This window comes from Gastrolobium bilobum, unplaced genomic scaffold, assembly GCF_033153095.1.
Source record: "Gastrolobium bilobum isolate Gb01-03AN ecotype WA unplaced genomic scaffold, APGP_CSIRO_Gbil_v1 utg30775, whole genome shotgun sequence".
Classification (NCBI taxonomy): Eukaryota; Viridiplantae; Streptophyta; class Magnoliopsida; order Fabales; family Fabaceae; genus Gastrolobium; species Gastrolobium bilobum.
The window spans coordinates 321414-341421 of NW_026897554.1; the positions used below are offsets into that span (position 1 = coordinate 321414).

Sequence of the window (20008 nt, forward strand, 5' to 3'; positions counted from 1 at the left end):
TAAACAAATTAATAAAAAAATATGTAACAAAATGTTTAAAACTATAAAAGAAATATTATGATTAATTTAAATAGAATTTTAAAAATATTTTTAAAAAATGTAAAATTGTAAAGAAGATAAGTATAATTAATGAAAAATTAAAATTTTTAAAAATTAAGAATGATATGTGTAATTTTTGAAAAACAATATTAATAAATGTGTATTATGATTTATTGTCAACAGCAAAAAAATTGAACTATTTCCCAACAACAAAAAATAAAAAACACTAAGAACTTGAAATGCTTTATTCTTCTGAATATTGAATAATACACGTTAAATCATGATTAAGTAATGATGAGGCACAAACCACAGGGCGGTGTACGAGATAACATGAGGATTCTGGTTTCTGCCCCTAATCCTTTCTCCATAACTGGAGGTAACAATTATTATCAAACATCTTCTTGCAAACCCGCAACTCGGTAATCAAATCAACGCTATTATATTGGCAGCTTCATACTTCAATTCCACAACAATAACAGCAATAATTTGGGTACGTTTCTCCTTAAATCGAAGTAACAGCAATAGTTTATTACATAACCCATTCAACCCAAATGCCTTTGACGGAAGATTTACAAGGAGCGTGACTTCGTTTCAGAAAACCTGAATATTTGTTCAGATGTTACAATGGTGCTCAAATCACGCGGGGATTAGTTTATGTTAATCCCTTTCTCTAAGCTTATTTCAGCTTTTGGTTGACACCAACCCAGATCATAAAAAGAATGAAAGCCTGTGTAATTAAATAGTAAAAGTGAGTCAGCTTTTTCTCCACACTCTATTTTATAGCTATCGTTAAAAGGGCTCATCAAGTTATAAAACAAAAGAGTGAAAAATGCAAAAGGCATGTCTTTGCTCTACTTTGCAACTATCCAAAAGCATGGTATAGGCTTCACTCTCACGGACACATTTTCCAACTTCAAAGCTCCAAAGTCTTCCTAACCACTTCTACGTTTTTATAATATATATTCAGTCATGATGTTGTGACATGAACTACCCCCAAGCATTTTTGAATCAGTTGAGAGTAGAGTTTGTGATTTGAGAGTCGATAGAATATTTTGACAACACATATGAATGCCAAAAACTCCACTGACACTAATGCAGCTAATGATGAAAAATCTGAAGCCTTTTGTAAAAGCTATGAGGTGGGTACCATTTTCTTCTCCTTTACCAGTTGTTTGAGCAGCATATAACAGAACCCCACCATATTTATGGATCACATTTGTCTTTTAATAGTTTGTTTGTTCTACTATTTATACTCATCTTCTTAATTTTTTTTTTCTTCCTTGCTTAAGGAAAGTTCTCTGTACATACATGCACGAGAAAAGACTTTATTCTTTTAAATTACATAACTTATATCATTTCATTCTCACAAAGAGGTAAGACCCACATCTTTATTTTTTTTGTCAACTTTCTGTCCTCCTTTATCTATCTCTTTCTCTATCTTGAAATGACACAACTTTGTATCTTTTAAAATGACACACATTTTTCCCTACATATATATAAGGAAAAGCGTAAACACCCTTTTGGGTCCCTATCAAAATACACGGTCACTACTTTAGTCCCTTACAAAACAAAATTAGTCAGTTGGTCCCTAACAAATTCAAAGTGGACCCATTTTAGTCCTTTTGATGGACTAATATAGGTCTTTTTTGAAATTGTGAGGGACCACGATTTCAACTAAATGGGTCCACTTTGAATTTGTTAGGGACCAACTGGCTAATTTTTTTTTTTAAGGGACTAAAGTGGGGACCGTGTTTTTTGTTAGGGACCAAAAATGGTATTTACTCTAAGGAAAAACTATTTTCTTGTCAGATGAAATTAGTTTTCCCTTCTATATATCATTGGATAACTGTGGAGTTTTTTTCTTTTTATTTTTCTTTATTTTTTCAGGTGGTGGGATTTACATATTTGTCTTTATGACATGAGATAACTTATCTCCTTTAACATGAGATTGATTAATAACACCCATGTATATATATATATAAGCTACAAAGCACCGACACGTCATTTTTAAAAAAATTGTGAGTGCTTTGTTGGGACTCACGGCAAGTGCACCGATCATACAAGCACTGACAGACCTAAGTGGGCACTTATGTCCGCAAGTGCGGACATAAGATTTTGGATTTTAGTTTTTGTTGTTGTTGTTGTTGTAGCTATGTAGATCCTTATTTGTCTCTTGGTTCAATATTTATATTAAGAGTAAATATCATTTTAAGTTCCTAACAAAAAATATAGTTCCCACTTTAGTCCCTTATCAAAAATTAGTCTCGAGGAGGTCCCTTATCGTGGTCTTTCACAAATTCAAAAAAGACCTGCATTAGTCTCTCAAAAAGACTAAAATGAGTCCACTTTAAATTTCATAGGGACCAAGTAACTATTTTTTTTATAATGGACTAAAGTGGGGACCGAATTTTTTGTTAGGGACCAAAAAAGATATCTATTTTTATATTAGTTAGCAACGTAGCAACGTAGTAACTAGATTAAAACAACGTAGTAAGGCAAATTGAGTAGAGAGAAAACTTATTCTTCCACCTGTGTCACGTACCCATTCCCATGATTTCTTCATCCTTTGTTATAGAAGTAACTAGATTATGAGCGGTTCAAGCGCTAATTTAAACTTTCTTTACAAAAAAATATTTCGGGGCGCTGTCCCCGAACTCCCGCCACTAAATGTGCGAACATAAAGCAATTTTCCTGGGTCCGCCACTGCGTACAAGTAATATAATGATTGAATAAGAGATCGTTCCCACGAGGATTATACTCAAGCACTAATTCACTATTGCAACTTAAGTTGGACAATCGAAATTGTATTTGAAACAGGATTTGAATTTGAAATTTAAATATTAAAACTAATTAATCGCAATAATTTAAAAATGAGAAAGTAAAGATTTGAATTAACTAATGTAAAGAAAAACGTAGCTAGGCTTTTGATTTCCTTCAATCTCTTTATTACGTTTGAATTCCTTCTTTACATTAATCGTCTTTAAAATCAATCTAATCGATTATTTCTTATGTAATTAGGGCTCAATCCCTTATTACCTTAAACCTTTACAATCTCGCAAGAACCCTAGTTCCTCGGTTATTCCCCAAGAAAGTAAGCATTAAGTTCAAGATTCATAACGATTACGCAAATCCTATGTCTATCCCTAGAATCATAAAGTTTACGATGAAATTATCAGATATGGATCATACACCAACATTCCTATTGTCATGCATTCACCTAAAATCAATATATAAGATTCAAGCTTATATAAAGCATTAAAAACAGATAACTTCATTCATGATAAAAAGGAAAATTAACATAGCGAATTATTCAAAGCATAATAAAAATCTTGAATTCCATCGAACCCTAACTATTTAAAGATTTTGTCGGACATAGCAATATCAAGAACAAAAGAAAATAGAAAAGCTCCCCCAAACTCCATAGATGATTGGTGAATCTTCAATATCTCCAGTGCAGACTTGATGTTGATCCGTCTCCGCCGCTCACGAACGTGAATCGGGTGTTTCTCTGCCTTCCCTCTGCCTCCAAGTACCAAGTACTCTCTTAGAATGTGTAAAAAAATTTAATTCTGACCCTAATTGCCTTTTTAATGGCCAAGAATTTGTGCCCTAGATGGTTAATTAAGATGGGCTTAAGTTGGGTTTCTGGGGCGCTTAATGTAACAGCCCCAAACCCTGTAGCATGATATTGTCCGCTTTGCCCTTGGGCTCACGGTTTTGTTTCTTGGGACACCCCACAAAAGGCCTCACACTAGAAGAGGTATCCACACCCTTATAAGGCATGCTTCGTTCCCTCTCCAACCGATGTGGGACATTACATCCTCCCCCACTGGGAATACAGTGTCCCCGTTGTACACACCGGTCCAGGGCCAGGCTCTGATACCAAATGTAACAGCCCCAAACCCTGTAGCATGATATTGTCCGCTTTGCCCCGCGCACAAGCACCGTCGAGCTCACAGTTTTGTTTCTTGGGACACCCCACAAAAGGCCTCACACTAGAAGAGGTATCCACACCATTATAAGGCATGCTTCGTTCCCCTCTCCAACCGATGTGGGACATTACATCCTCCCCCACTGGGAATACAGCGTCCCCGCTGTACACACCGGTTCAGGGCCAGGCTCTGATACCAAATGTAACAGCCCCAAACCCTGTAGCATGATATTGTCCGCTTTGCCCTCGGGCTCACGGTTTTGTTTCTTGGGACACCCCACAAAAGGCCTCACACTAGAAGAGGTATCCACACCTTTATAAGGCATGCTTCGTTCCCCTCTCCAACCGATGTGGGACATTACATCATACAATATACTCCACCCCACAGTTCCATATCAGTGTAATAGCAATAACAATAATAATGCAGTAAATACATATCTATGCAAAGTGCAATAACATCTCCAGGAGAAATCCCTCGAGCTCTCAAGTTGTCCTAAGGAAACTCAGATGCAAATAGTCCTACTGGCCAGCTAAACTACCAAGTATGATTTACGCATCGTCATGCAACATACCACATAGGGAACACCATCCTATGCCACACCAAATGCATACACATACGTATAACAAAGCATTACACTATTTCATTGCATTTATATACACTATAATTACCACTACCCTTTCAGGGCTTGGTGGAACAATCAAGGGAATTACACCCAAGGTCCGAAGGCTTACCTCAAAGCTTTCGTTCAACCTTTGTTCACCACCAACGGTTCAGCAACCAATCAACTTTGGTTTCAACAATGACTTACAAGTAACACACCTACACCAAGGTGCCATAGCATCAATCATACTATACAATGAATATTCATATATACTCATTAATACCACAACAACTCTACATCCCAACTTAGCAAGAGCTTACCTATTCCAAGGAGCTAATCAAGCTCCATAGTTTGCTCCAATGGTTGATCACTCACGGTTGGTCCAAATGTCTCAATCCTAGACATCACAAGGATCCAATCATCAATCAACCAAGCCAACCCATTGATCATAATTGCAAGAAAACTCTTCAACAAGCATGATAATCTTGCAATATACCAAGTATAGTCATTTAACTAACTAGGCTCATTTTTACCGATTAAATGACATTCCTAGCATTTTTCTCAACATGTGCTAAGTCTCAATTCTACCACAACATAGCCAATTTACTCAAATTCTCACAAAACCCATAACACTATTCATTCAAAACCCTATATCATGAAATTTCCAAGAAAACATGGTTCAAGGGTTAGAATCTTATCACCAATTGTCACACAACCAAGGATTGATGGTTCCTCAAGCTTCAATGGAGGTTGAAGCACTCAAAACCCCAAATTTCACCAAATGGGCGAATTTTTGAGAGCCAATATCCCTCTCAACAATGCTCCCCACTCAAAACAAAGCTAGGATTATGAAAGAGGAGGAGATTTGGAGTGGTTTAGGCTTTGGAATCACTCAAAATGGTTGAGATTAGCAATCTCTAGGCTTTCCCTCCTTCTTCCTCTCTTCTCCCTCTCTTCTCTTCTCCTCCTTTCTGTCGACGGGTTTCTGGGGGGAAAGTGGGTTCTCTTTACATTTTATCACTTAACATAAGTTAAGTGGTGACATGTGGGTATCGGTTCATCTATCTATTTAACTCAAATAATTACCAAACTTTACCCAAAAGTCCGGAATATTATTCTAGGAATATTACTATTTTTATTTTTATATTTTGGGCACTTTCGCCAGTACCCATTTATACCCCTTAATTTTCACTGAGTATCGGTTGGAGAGGAGAACGAAGCATGCCTTATAAGGGTGTGGATACCTCTTCTAGTGTGAGGCCTTTTGTGGGGTGTCCCAAGAAACAAAACCGTGAGCTCGACGGTGCTTGTGCGCGGGGCAAAGCGGACAATATCATGCTACAGGGTTTGGGGCTGTTACATTTGGTATCAGAGCCTGACCCTGGACCGGTGTGTACAGCGGGGACGTTGTATTCCCAGTGGGGGAGGATGTAAAGTCCCACATCGGTTGGAGAGGAGAACGAAGCATGCCTTATAAGGGTGTGGATACCTCTTCTAGTGTGAGGCCTTTTGTGGGGTGTCCCAAGAAAAAAAACCGTGAGCTCGACGGTGCTTGTGCGCGGGGCAAAGCGGACAATATCATGCTACAGAGTTTTGGGCTGTTACACTTAAGCTTCCTAATTTACGAATGCAGAATTAACGTGCACGCTTAAGCTTGATGGATCGCGCTTAAGCGCGCTCTTCGAGTTATAACTTTTAAATTGCAGTGCGCTGATAGGCGCTTAAGCGCGCTCTTCGAATCAGCGTTTTCTTTCTTGGCCGCGCTTAAGCCCTGAGTTGGGGGCTTAAACTTCCTGAGGCAGTGGCTATTTGCTTATTTGGAATATTTTGGGGGCTTAAGCTCCATATTGGGGGCTTAAGCCTCCTCTTTAACAACTTGGTGATCTTGATTTTCTTTAGATAGATCCTCATATCTTCTAGTTTTGATCTCCATCAATCATATCTTCACATTTGACTCTATTTATCGTCAAATCCCTTCAAAATAGCAAATATAATTTATTCAATTCATAATCAGATAATGTTCATGATTTTATGTTAAAACCCTAGTTTTTGACTTGTTCAACTTGATAATTTATATTAATTTAACCCATAAAAAATAAGATAAACTAAAGGTTTATCGTGCTTCGACACGTTCTGACACGCGGTCAACATTTTGGGACATGTGGTCAACACTCCGATACGCATCCGACACGTTTTTTTAGGTCTAAATTTTATTTTATTAACTAAAAATGAAAAATTAATTTATAAGTCAATTTTTTTCAGTTATGGAATGTGACATAAAAAAATTAATGATGTATGAAAACTTACTTTTATTTTGTATTTATGTTATGAAATTTGAATATTTGATTGGTTATATGACTTATTATAGACTGTTATATGTATTAAATATAAATCATATTATATATATTAAAAATATTATTTAATATTAAAACATATCCTAACCTATCGAAACATGATATTTATTAAAATTAACGTGTCATGTCGTGTTATTGTATTGTGTATCGTGTATCGTGTCCCCTTCGCAACATAATATATACGAAGACACACACATCCGCAAGACCACATAGATAGTGGTGCAATGACTAGACTTAGTAAGTTAGTAGCAATCTATGAAGCACCGACACTTTAAAAATCCTGACGTGTCGTGTCCGACACTTCCCGACACTCTCGGACACTTTGACACTCCCCGATACTCCAACACGCGTTATAGAAATTTAAAAAAAGGTTCAAAGATTGTGTTGCATTGAGTTTTTAGTTCCAACTATTAGATTCGTTAGATTACGATTACTATTTTATTGAGTTTAATATAAATATTTGAGATATCTTATGTTTTTTTGCAAAAATTATGAATATTATAAGTTTAGATTCATTTTTTTGTTAAATTATTGAATATTAAATATAATATACACTACATAAATTAAAAATATTATTTAATATCAAAACGTGTCCTAACGTGTCGAAATCTAACATTTTTTAGAATTAACGTGTCAGAGTGTCGTATCGTGTCTCGTGTCCCGTGTCGGTATCGGTGCTACATAGGTAGCAATTATATTTTGATTAGACCATCTTTTTCCCTTCAACTGTACTTGCATAGGGTCCATTCATATCACTCGAATGTGCCAAACCATAAACATCCATAAATTGTGGTATCGCATGGCTATCTTAGAGATTTAACACAGCTAGTGCAGGTGATATGGTGAATGGAGGAAGGCCCCCCTTCCCTTTTGTCCAAACAATGAAAAGAAAAGCTAGCATGGAAGGGTTTCAGGCCACGATGGGGACGTGTGGCTCCGTATAGGGTAGCATGTGAGTTTGTATTAAAAAGAAAAAACGAAGTGATGGATGAAGGTGAGGGTTGGAGGATAGTTGGTTTGTTTCACCAGAACAAAAAAGGTTTGGAAGATAAGGAAAGAAAAGAATCAAGGTGTTAAGCCTATCATTATGAGAAAAGCCTTTTAACAAATGGTCAAACGGAACGAGTTCATTTCCATATAACTACATTAGAGAAAAGTGTGAAAAGATTAGAGAAGTGAGCTGATTTCTACTTAGGATTTTAATCTATTCAAGTTTTAACTGCACACTTGTTAGTTGTTAGGTTGTAAGGATCACATCAATTGCACGCACAATCAATCCAAAGTAAAAAGAAGAAGAGACAAAAAAAAAAAAAAAAAAAAAAAAAAAACAGATGACACTATTTACTTTGAATCACCCCAATGTAAGTTTATATTCAGCAAATATGTGATCAGTGTCACAGTCGGGCTCCAATTTAAGCTCGGGCTAAAAGATTATATATGTATTTATTTTTCTTAATTTTAATTAGTTCATATCATAATATATTTAAATTATATTAAATACAGAAAACCTGAGCAAGCAGTGCTAAGAAGAGTTATAATTTTATCGAATATTTTTTAATTTTACTAAAAATAATTTATTTATTTTATACAAGTGAAAATTATAAACATAACCTAATATAACTTACCCAAATCTTTCACCAAAAATATTTTAAGTTTTACATAGGGCCAAATTACAAATTGTAGCCCGGGCCAAATTATAATTAATTATATATAATAAGTATAATTTGTTAAAATTTAGCCCGAGTCAAGGCCACACCCACGCTATATGTGGCTCCGCCACTGAATGTGATTATATTCTTTTCACCGCACTAGTTATGAGCTCAATTGCAAAAGAGTATAAATAATTTTAAAAAACCCTAAGCTGCAACAACTATTTATAAGCTCATACCCAAACTACTAATAATAGAAATTACAACAAACTCGAGGGCCAAAGCAATACAACATTGACCTTATACATAGTAGGAATGCAAAATAAAAGTTGTAAAGAACCAATTTAATCCAAAAACTTAAATTGTTTTACATTAATAGTTTTTATACTTTTCTAACATGCCCCCTCTTACATTAATGATTTTTATACTTCTCTAACATGCCTCCTCACACGAGAGTTCATTGGACTTAAAGGATGGATAATGCACAGGTCTAACTATCTATGCTAAGAAACTCCACAGGACTTGATTAATTATTAATTAAATAGGGGCTGTGAGAATCGAACTCGCAATAACAAGCTTTATCATATAAATTATTAATATAATAAAAAATTAATTAAACACTTAAGCTATTGAGTCAAATTACATTAATGATTTTTATACTTCGTCATACTAATAATGGTCACTAGGAAAATGTCATCCCTGATCTTAAATCTAAAGAGGGCGTTTGGTACAGGAGATAAATTTTATTACCAGAGAAATATAATTAGTGGAGAAATAGTTGAAAAATTAAATTAGTGGGAAAATGTAAAAAAAGTTGTTTGGTAGACCGGAATATTACCAGGAAAATTAACAAATATTTACTAAGACTATATTTGATTGAAAGTAAAAGATTGATGGGGAAAAATATCAAAAAACCGAAAATACCCCTTTAAAATATCGACTTTCTTTATTCAATAGAGTTGTTGTTGCAGTATCGTTGGACACCTATGATGCAACCAACGTTCGTCATGGCTGGAAATACCCCTCACAAGCTCATGTTTATGTTTGTGGAGCTATAGCTGCTGCACAAAGCATCCGCATGGCTGGATCAACTCGAGACCATGTGATAATTGTTGATGAGACATTCAGTGGATACCACAGAATTGGTTTGGAAGCAGCAAGGTCGAAGGTTAGAACAATACAGAGTTACAGAAACCCTAAAGCTGAAAAACACGCTTACAATGAATGCACCTACAGCAAACTCCATGGGATGGCAGCTTACAAATTATCACAAGATAATATTTATTAATGCAGATTTAGTCATACTCAGAAATATTTACATGGTGGATCATATTAATGAGTGGCATGTCTCACAATGGAGGGGACTATGGATATTTGATTGAAATATTTACATGGTGGCATAGGATAGCAAGACACATGAACTTCTTGAAGCATTTTTGGATTGGTGATGAGGAGGAGAAGAAACAAATGAAAACTATGTTGTTTGTTGTTGAGCCTCCAATTCTTTGCATGTTCTTCACTATCTACATTTGATGCCTTGGTTATGCTACAGGGACTATGATTGCAAGTGATGTTGCACATGAAAAGTGGTGGAAGGTGCATGATGCAATGCCTCAGCTCCGTCAAGTTTTGCTAGTTGATTTCTGTAACATCCCAAGAGCTGGCAAGGGCAGGGAGTGATCGCCGGTGCGAAAGGGCACGGACAATGAGCGGCTCATGCCAAATCTTGCAGCTTGAGGGTTCATGAATGAATCGAATCAACACCCGAAAGAGAGGGATTCCAGAGACTGTGCTGGTATGGGACAGTACAGTTAGGAATGACTTATAAGAATTAATTGGTACTACCTATACTAACAAGATGCATCTACTTTTCGGTAGCCCGGATCGGAAGAACTCCACAGTTAAGCGTGCTTGGGCGAGAGCAATTCTGGGATGGGTGACCTCCTGGGAAGTTTTCCCGGGAAGTGTGCGAGTGAGGACAAAGCACGCTGAAAAGTCTCGTGTTAGTGTGTGGGGACAGTCGTTGATTCTTGCAAGTTGTCAGGCGTTACAAGTGGTATCAGAGCAGGGCCTCTCTTCCAGTACGGTGTGGTTCGAGGACGAACCAGACGGAAGCTGGTGGGCATGTAACATCCCAAGAGCTGGCAAAGGCAGGGAGTGATCGCCGGTGCGAAAGGGCACGGACAATGAGCGGCTCATGCCAAATCTTGCAGCTTGGGGGTTCATGAATGAATCGAATCAACACCCGAAAGAGAGGAATTCCAGAGACTGTGCTGGTATGGGACAATACAGTTAGGAATGACTTATAAGAATTAATCGGTACTACCTATACTAACAAGATGCATCTACTTTTCGGTAGCCCGTATCGGAAGAATTCCACAGTTAAGCGTGCTTGACTTGGAGCAATTCTGGGATGGGTGACCTCCTGGGAAGTTTTCCCGGGAAGTGTGCGAGTGAGGACAAAGCACGCTGAAAAGTCTCGTGTTAGTGTGTGGGGATAGTCGTTGATTCTTGCAAGTTGCCAGGCGTTACAATTTCTAAACCAACGTATAGTTTGCGCAAAATAAGGAACAATCACGCCTCAGCAGTAACCAATGATACACCCCAGCAGCAACCACGCCTCATATTTCAATCTTCACTCCTTCCTGCGCAAAATAAGGATCACATAGAGGAGAGAAGATTTGATTAGCCGAATACCAGGGGCATTTGGGTAACAAAACACGTGCCAAAATTTCCACTTCCCTTGTTCTCTCCAAATACCACCTCCACGGTCGCACTTGCAAACAGTGATTTCTACAAAAATTTACACACCACGCAAGGTTTCATGGGAAAAGAGGTTCCCCGATCATTTTTGTCACACTCTTCTACCAAATGAGGCTTAATTAAAAAACCACCCCCTAAATTGCCTTAGATTCCTTGCATGAAAGGCAAGCAGAAATAAAATAAATGGAAAATATATAATTCATCATTAAAAACTTTAATAACAATTTTTTTGGGTCAATGATGTATTTGAGAACTCTAGATTCTAGATATCTAGCTTCTCTGACAAGCCACAATGTATTTCAAATACAGTGGCCATCACAATGAATAAATAGAATAAATTTTTGGTACTACTGCTGTACTAAATATTCAGTACATTTCACCAATGAAAATATTACAGCTAATTTTTTTTTTTTCTGTCAAATTTTTTTCTTTCATCTAATGTGTAATGTTCTCGTTGATAAGATGCACTGAATCTAGGTACAGGCACGAGAGCGAAAATTTATTCCCTAGATCCCTTCTCCCTCTTTCTTCCTCCTCTCTCCTCTCTCTGTCACCCGGTGCATTGATCCCGGATCGCTATATATCTGCTCCCATTACAGAAGTAGGACTGCTCTACTTCACTTGGAATCTCCATGCTGTAACCACTTTGTAGATGTGCAAAATCTTGCCCGTACTTGTTGATCAAGAAAAGTTGATCAATCGAACAAGTTTTTGGGATAACCAAAAAAGGAGCCGTGTATCTCTCTGTTTGCACCCTTCACTATCCCCCAAGATTCTATGAAGTACTCGTATTCTCTCAGGACTCGGGAGTACACAGAAATAAGACTTTTTTTTTTTTCCTAATCCTAAAATACACCACATTAATCATTTTTACACATTTTCGGAGGAACAAAAAAGTAACACTGTAAAGCCATTTTCCTTGAAAACAACACTATTCAGTTTGTGTAGTAAAAAAAAAAAGGGTTACAAGGTATATGTGGTTGGTGCATCCACACTAAATAGGGGAAAAAAAAGAAAAGAAAAGAAGATCTAAACACTGTAATTCTCAAGAGGGAATATTATCAAGGTGGCCCATGTTCCAGTAGCTAATTTCTTTTTCATAGCAGCAAACTTATTCGCTGACTCAGATTCAAGCATTTAGAGGCCCAACTTTATACACAATTTTCTTTTTGCTGCAAGGTATAGAAGGACCTAATACACTCTGGTTCATACCCCTCACACATCTCTTTCAACACCATTCATTATCTAGCCTGCAAGAAAAGAAGGCTAAAACTGTAATCATAGAACCAAATAGAGAGTGTCCAATCACTCAGTGGCCCACATTTAACCCCATGCTGTACTCAAGTTACAATTTAAAAACAGCACACACCTCTTTATCTCTCCAATAACACTTTGCATTAGTCCTACTCTCTCCATTTGTTTTGTGAAATGATGAACTGCCCAACATGGAAAACCATGGCAATGACTATTGTGTTTCTTCAGCTGAGTTTTTCCTTGGAGATCTTCTGCCTCTCTTCTCATGCAGATGCAGATAGAATTGTTCAGCTTCCTGGGCAACCCCACATAGGCTTTCAACAGTTCTCAGGATATGTCACAGTGGATGACATAAAACACAAGGCTCTCTTTTACTATTTTGTTGAATCAGAAACTGATCCTGCTTCAAAGCCTTTAGTCCTCTGGCTCAATGGAGGTCTGCAATCTCTCACTTGTTACAACTTTGTTTATGTAATGCCTCAAAAATTGAAGTGTTTAAATGTATAAGCTAATTCCTGTTCTGTACAGGACCTGGTTGTTCTTCTCTGGGAGTGGGAGCATTCTCTGAAAATGGACCTTTCAGACCCAACGGGGAAGTTCTGATTAAAAATGAGTATAGTTGGAACAAAGGTACTATAGTGAACATTACATTATTTGTGCAAGAATTGTCCCAATATGATGGAGTTCCTTGGTGATGCAGAGACAAACATGTTGTATTTGGAGACACCAGTTGGAGTGGGGTTCTCTTATGCTGAAGGTAGCTCCTCCTATGTGGCGGTGAATGATGAGACAACTGGTATCTATCTTCCATTAATATCAATTACTTTAGATCTTTGTTTTTCTTTTTCTTTTTTCTTTTTTAATCTTTTGAGACAAATAAGTTCCTCTTTAGAGAGCTTCTTTAAATCCTATGTTCTGTCGAAAAAGGCACGTACAATATGTATGATACTTGGGCTTTTAAAAAGTTGACACAAAATCACAAAACAGTGATTATTGCTAAAAATGCCACACATAACTTTTGCGTGATATGTTACTCTATTTGATTTTTCTTCATCTATTATCTATAACAGTAGCATTACAATGCTATAGTTCTGATTTCATATGCCAGTCCTTGAATACTTAAATAGTCATTATTCTATTCTGTCTTCTGAAGCAGTTACTTTTTGATTTCTTAAGCCAGGGACAATCTTGTATTCTTGCAACGCTGGTTCAACAAGTTCCCTCAATACAGACACACAGATTTGTTTCTAACAGGGGAAAGTTATGCAGGTAAATGTGTCACGTCACGTTCAACCACCATGCAGCAATCACTATTATTTGTTCTTATACATTTTTCTTAATCAAAAAATATCAGGCCATTATGTACCACAACTTGCAAAACTCATGCTTGAAATCAACAAAAAGGAGAAGATATTTAATCTGAAAGGCATAGCCGTAAGTAATATACCATTTATTTATCAAACATGCTTCTTTCTTAGACATTGCTAAATGCGAAAATTGGTCTCTTTCATTGCAGTTGGGTAACCCAGTTCTAGAATATGCCACTGACTTCAATTCCAGGGCTGAATTCTTCTGGTCTCACGGATTAATATCAGATTCAACGTACAAAATGTTCACTAGAGGTTGTAATTATTCACGGTACGTCAGTGAATACTATAGAGACTCAGTTTCACCGCTTTGTTCAAAGGTTATGGGCCAAGTTAGCAGAGAAACTAGTAAGTTTGTGGATAAATATGATGTCACCCTTGATGTTTGCATTTCCTCAGTGCTTTCACAATCCAAAGTTATTTGTCCTCAAAGCCAAGTGAGTCTTCTTTCGTGGACTTTCTCTACTTGAATCACTTTTTTTTTAACTACTTTTACTTCTGTTGCTTGTTTTTCAAATTGACTTGTTCATTATGACTTTAAGAACTTTTTTCCTCTTGCAAAACAGAAAGCAAATGAGAGTATAGATGTTTGTGTAGATGACAAAGTTACAAATTACTTAAACCGACAAGATGTACAGGAGATGCTCCATGCCAAGCTTGTTGGAGTTCGAAAGTGGGATGTGTGTAGCAAGTACTTCCTTTAAAACTCAGCCAAAATATTAAAAAATTAACTATGTTTATAGTTTATCATTTGTCAAATTAGTTGGTTACCCTAATGGAATTGGTTAATTGGTCTTTGGAACTTGAAAGACCAGCAATCAGAATCAGTTTACTTTTACTTTGTAATTAACCAAATCCAGTAATCATTGACCTGCATTGAGTTGGTTACAGCATCCTGGACTATGATATGCTCAACCTGGAAGTTCCTACACTCCCTATTGTTGGAACACTCATAAAAGCTGGAGTTAGGGTCTTAATTTACAGGTAACTAAAACTAATATTCTTCCTTCTTGTTAATTGCATTTGCTTAGTTGAATTTAAAGGGTTTGCACTTTACCCTTTATATATATGTTTTAAATGCTAGTTAACACATAATTATGTTTTGTTCTCATTATAGTGGAGATCAAGATTCAGTGATTCCACTGACTGGAAGCCGCACGTTGGTTCAAAAGCTGGCAAGACAATTAGGACTGAATACAACAGTTCCTTATAGGGTGTGGTTTGAAGGCCAGCAGGTATATACTACTTCACATGCTGCTTTAAACTGTGTTGTATCGGCATGCACAATAATGGTAGAAAGCATTTCCAAAAAAATTAAAACATTTTAGAGCATGATCCAAATTATATAATATATGTCCATCATAAACTAATTTAAGTTTATGAAACTTTGTTTAGGTTGGTGGATGGACTCGAGTTTATGGCAACATCCTCACCTTTGCAACCGTCAGAGGTGCCTCCCATGAAGCCCCTTTCTCGCAGCCTGAAAGATCACTTGTTTTATTCAAGTCATTCTTGGAAGGCAGGCCTCTACCTGAAATTTTCTGACACACCGTTTTAGTTGAGAGATTGTAAGTAATCTTGTAAAAGTTGTACTCTATAATTAGCAAAGGAATGTGTTAACTGTGCAGAATGTCAACAGAAAAATTGGTAAAAGTGACTTTTTTTATTTATTTTGTGGGCTGGGGGGAGTTCCATCAGTGGCAGTTAATTAATGAGAAAACATGAGCTCAGAGACACAAGACGTTCATCTCAAAGAATAAAACGCCTTCTATTATGATAGAAAAACTATACAACAATAATCATGAAGTTAAAAATCCTCACTCATACCTAAAACCCCTTATGTACCTTTTCTTATAAAATGTTCTCTCCTAACTCACATTGTCACATTATTTATCTTGTGTTAAGTGTTGGAGACAAATAAAGTTGCTTCAGCAATGGAACGTCATCTGTTCTAAAAGTACTAATAAAAAAGTAGCAAAAGCTATTTTAATATTTAGCTTAACAAACTACTGCTGTTCTGTTTATAAGAAGTAATAGTCACTCAGAAAACAGCAGTAAAATCCTTAAGCATTTTGCTCAGATTATAAAACTACTTCTCGTTAAATTCCAACTAGTAAGGATAGGAATGAAAACAATATTTATTTGCAGTCTTACCCTTATATATTTACAAAAAAAAATTATTTTCTGAATTCAAAACTCGGACCTTTCAATTACAAAAAGCAGTTTTATCATTATTTGCTCGCTCTCTTTAATAGGAATACTTATCTTGATCGGAAATATTAAACTCAAACCTTTTGTCCGCTAGAAAGGATTTACCATTCACTATTAAACATTCTACAGATTATCATGATGAATCAAGCAATTCTTATTTTTCATCAAAATGTACGTATCAATCATACTCGCTGCATTGACAAAGCAGATGCTTTGCTTTGTCCATAGATAACGGTATAATTTTCAAGACAAAATGGGGTACCCCGCCCCAATTTGGAATAAGAAGCTTTCCAACTGTCCGTGCTTTAATAATGGCCCTTATGAAAGACCTCCATAATGGTGTGACCCTAACTGATAAACCTTTAGTTTATCTTATTTTATAGATTAAATTAATATAAAATATCAAGTTAAATAAGTCAAAAACTAGGGTTTAATATAATAATCATGAACATTATCTGAATTTTTATTTAATTGAATCATCTTTGCTATTTTTTAGGGATTTGTTGACAAAAGGAGTCAAAAGATGAAGATTGGATAGATAGAGATCACAACTAGAAGATATGAGATCAAGAGATGATAAAGGAAGATCAAAAACAAGATAGATTTAAGATCTTATCAAGTTGTTAGAGAGGAAGCTTAAGCCTCCATCATGAAGCTTAAGCCTCCTAAACAAGCAAATAGCCTCTGCCAATGGAAGCTTAAGCCCCAATAAGGAAGCTTAAGCCTCCAAAATACGCAAAAAGTCTCGGCCTATGGGCGCTTAAGCCCCTAACTCAGGGCTTAAGCGCGCTGGAAGAAGAACTTTTAGATTGCTAAACAACTCTTGGGTGCTTGGAGGCTGAAGGAACGCGGAGAAACATCATATTCATGTTCGTGAGCGGCGGAGACGGATCAACGTCAAGTGTTCACTGGAGATTTTGAAGATCCACCAATCACCTATGGAGTTTGGGGGAGCTTTTCTATTTTCTTTTGTTCTTGATTTTGCCATGTCCGGCTAGTTCTTTAAGTAGTTAGGGTTAGATGGATTTTAGTCGATTTATTATGCTTTGAATAATTCGTATGTTAATTTTCCTTTTTATCATGAATGAAGTTATCTGTTTTTAATGCTTTATATAGGCTTGAATCTTATATAATGATCATCGGTAAATGCATGACAATAGGGATGTTGGTGTGTGATCCATATCTGATAACTTCATCGTAAACGCTATGATTCTAGGGATAGACATAGAATTTGCGTAACCTTAAGATTCTTGAACTTAATGCTTGCATTCTTGGGGAATAACCGGGGAACTAGGGTTCTTTCAAGTTTGTAAAGATTTTAGGGTAACAAGGGATTGAACTCTAATAACACGCGAAAGAATTGGTTAGATTGATATTAAGGACGGTTAACGTAAAGAAGGACTTCGAATCATAATAAGGAGATTAAAGGAAATCGAACCCCTAGCTACGTTTTTATTTTATTAGTTAAATCACATCTTTAATTTCTTGTCTTTAATTCTTGCAAGTAATTAGCTTAATATTTAATATTTTAATTTTGCAATTCAAATCCTGTTTCCAAATACACTTTCGATTGTCCAACTAAGTTTGCGATAGTGAATTAGTGCTTGAACCGTAATCCTCGTGGGAACGATCTCTTACTTAATCATATATTACTTGTACGATCGGTGCACTTGCCGTGAGTAGCAACAAGTTTTTGGCGCCGTTGCCGGGGATTACTATTTCAACATTAATAGTAGCTATTAATTCTTTAGATTGGACCTTATTTTCTGTTATTTAATTTTCTGTTATTTAAATTCAGTTTTATTTTCTTATTTTATATAATCTATTTTTCTGGTTTATGCGAGGTACCGTTGACACCGATTCCTTGCAATTCGACCCGGAGATAGAGAAAACAGCAAAAAGAAACAGAAAACTTGCTAAAGAAAGAAGACAGCAAGAGAAAGAAGCTTCAAGCTCAACAGAACCAAGAGAAGAAGCAATGGGAGACAACAATGTACCTCCACCACCTCCGAGAACGTTGGGAGATTACATGACTCCTGCTCGAGTTCCACAGACGGCGAGTATTGTTAGACCAAACGTGGATGCTAACAACTTCGAACTCAAGCCGGCACTTTTACAATTAATTCAGAAAGACCAATTTGCCGGAGGAAGCACGGAAGACCCTTACATCCATCTGGAAAACTTCTTGCTATATTGTGATACCTTGAAGATGAATGGGGTGTCTCGGGATGCTATTTTGCTCAGATTGTTCCCTTGTTCACTTAAAGACGAAGCAAGAGGATGGTTGCAATCGTTACCTCAAGGAAGCATCACCCACTGGGACGACTTGGCAAACAAATTTTTGGACAAATTTTTCTCATCTTCGAAAATGGCAAAGCTCAAGGCGGATATCACTTCTTTTGAACAAAAAGGAAGTGAATCTCTATATGAAGCATGGGAAAGATTCAAGGGATTACTTAGGAAGTGTCCCCAACATGGCATTGAAGCTTGGGAGCAAGCGAGAACCTTCTTTCAAGGGATGACGCCGAACACAAGATCATTGGTGAATGCTGCATCAGGAGGGTCCTTAAAAACAAAAACTCCAGAGGAAGCCTTAGAATTACTAGAGTCTCTAGCCTCTCAGGAGTATGATAATGCTCCAGTACCACAGAGAAGAGCGGGGATTATGAAGCTTGATGGCTATGATGCCATCTTAGCTCAGAATGAACAGATTTTACAAATTAACAAGAAACAACAAGAACAACTAGATGCTCTCACAAAGCAATTTACCAGTTCTCAAGTCTCTTCTGTTAATGATATTCAAATAACTTGTGGTATTTGTGCAGGTGCTCACGCTACTGAAGACTGCAAGGCACCCGAAACTGCAGATGTTAATGGAATTTGGCATGATCAGAAAGTTCCATATAACCCAGGGAGGAACCAATACGGCAATAACCAGAATCAAGGGTGGAGAAATAAAAATCAACATCCAGGATTCAGTTATAGCTCGAACCATCAACTGAATCCTCCTATGCCAGTGCAACAACAACCTCCACAACAATCAGAATGGGAGAAGGCCTTTGCACAACTATCCAAGACCACTGCAGATTACATTCAAAGTTCCAATAATTTCAGAGAGGACACTTCAGCCTTTATGCAAGAGACAAGGGCCTCATTCCGGAATCAAGAAGCTTCTATCCGGAATCTTGAAACTCAGATTGGCCAGCTATCAAAGCAGTTCACTGAAAGAGTTCAAGGAACTTTTCCAGGAAACACTATTCCAAATCCAAGTAGGGAACACTGCAATGTGATTACTACTGTGAGTGAGAAAGCCATTGAACCTGTGGTAAAGCCTTCAGTAGAGAAAAAGAAAGATGATGAACTTGCAACTGAAAAGGAAAAAGAAAGCTCAAGAAAGGCAAGAAAAGCCATTGGAGCTCTCACCTTATGCAAAGATTCCATATCCGCAGAGGTTCAGAGAGGAAATCAAAAAGCAGCAGTATTCCAAATTCCTTGACATTTTCAAGAAGCTGCAAATCAATATCCCGTTTACTGAGGCCTTGGAGAACATGCCCAATTACGCAAAGTTCATGAAAGATCTTCTATCACGAAAGCGTAAGCTACAAGAATGTGAGACGGTGACGCTGACAGAGGAATGCAGTGCCATTATCCAGAAAAAGTTGCCTCCAAAGTTTAAAGATCCAGGAAGATTCAGCATTTCATGCAACATAGGCAATATGGAAGTGAAAAATGTTCTATGTGATCTCGGTGCCAGCATCAATGTGATGCCACTATTTATGATGAAGAAACTGGGGATCACTGAAGTAAGGCCAACCAAGACAATAGTTCAACTGGCTGA

The 20008-nt window shown here is 36.9% G+C and overlaps 2 protein-coding genes and 1 non-coding gene across 3 annotated transcripts; 2 read left to right on the forward strand and 1 right to left on the reverse strand.

Annotated features, from left to right (window-relative positions):
- The first annotated feature begins 12766 nt into the window (after window positions 1-12766).
- On the forward strand, window positions 12767-15504 carry LOC133308008 (serine carboxypeptidase-like 45). The gene is made up of 10 exons (XM_061508596.1): window positions 12767-13028; window positions 13121-13222; window positions 13293-13388; window positions 13769-13861; window positions 13947-14026; window positions 14109-14396; window positions 14526-14650; window positions 14851-14943; window positions 15077-15194; window positions 15355-15504. The coding sequence occupies exons 1-10, from the start codon at window positions 12767-12769 to the stop codon at window positions 15502-15504; spliced, it is 1407 nt and encodes a 468-aa protein (XP_061364580.1).
- Window positions 15505-18544: 3040 nt separating this feature from the next.
- On the reverse strand, window positions 18545-18651 carry LOC133308023 (small nucleolar RNA R71). Its single transcript, XR_009751118.1, has one exon. It is a non-coding gene; the product is annotated as a small nucleolar RNA R71 (small nucleolar RNA).
- A 37-nt stretch (window positions 18652-18688) lies between these two features.
- On the forward strand, window positions 18689-19973 carry LOC133307993 (uncharacterized; the record flags this gene model as incomplete). The annotated part of the gene is made up of 2 exons (XM_061508576.1): window positions 18689-19495; window positions 19620-19973. Coding segments are annotated over exons 1-2 (1161 nt in total), but the record flags the coding sequence as incomplete, so codon positions are not given.
- Window positions 19974-20008: the final 35 nt, after the last annotated feature.

Bases quoted from the DNA above. Each gene is read 5' to 3' on its own strand.
- LOC133308008 (XM_061508596.1), top strand. From the start codon at position 12,767: ATGATGAACTGCCCAACATGGAAAACCATGGCAATGACTATTGTGTTT. The intron at 13,223-13,292 runs GTACTATAGTGA...TTGGTGATGCAG, and splicing joins TGAGTATAGTTGGAACAAAG to AGACAAACATGTTGTATTTG. The intron at 13,389-13,768 runs GTATCTATCTTC...TGATTTCTTAAG, and splicing joins GGTGAATGATGAGACAACTG to CCAGGGACAATCTTGTATTC.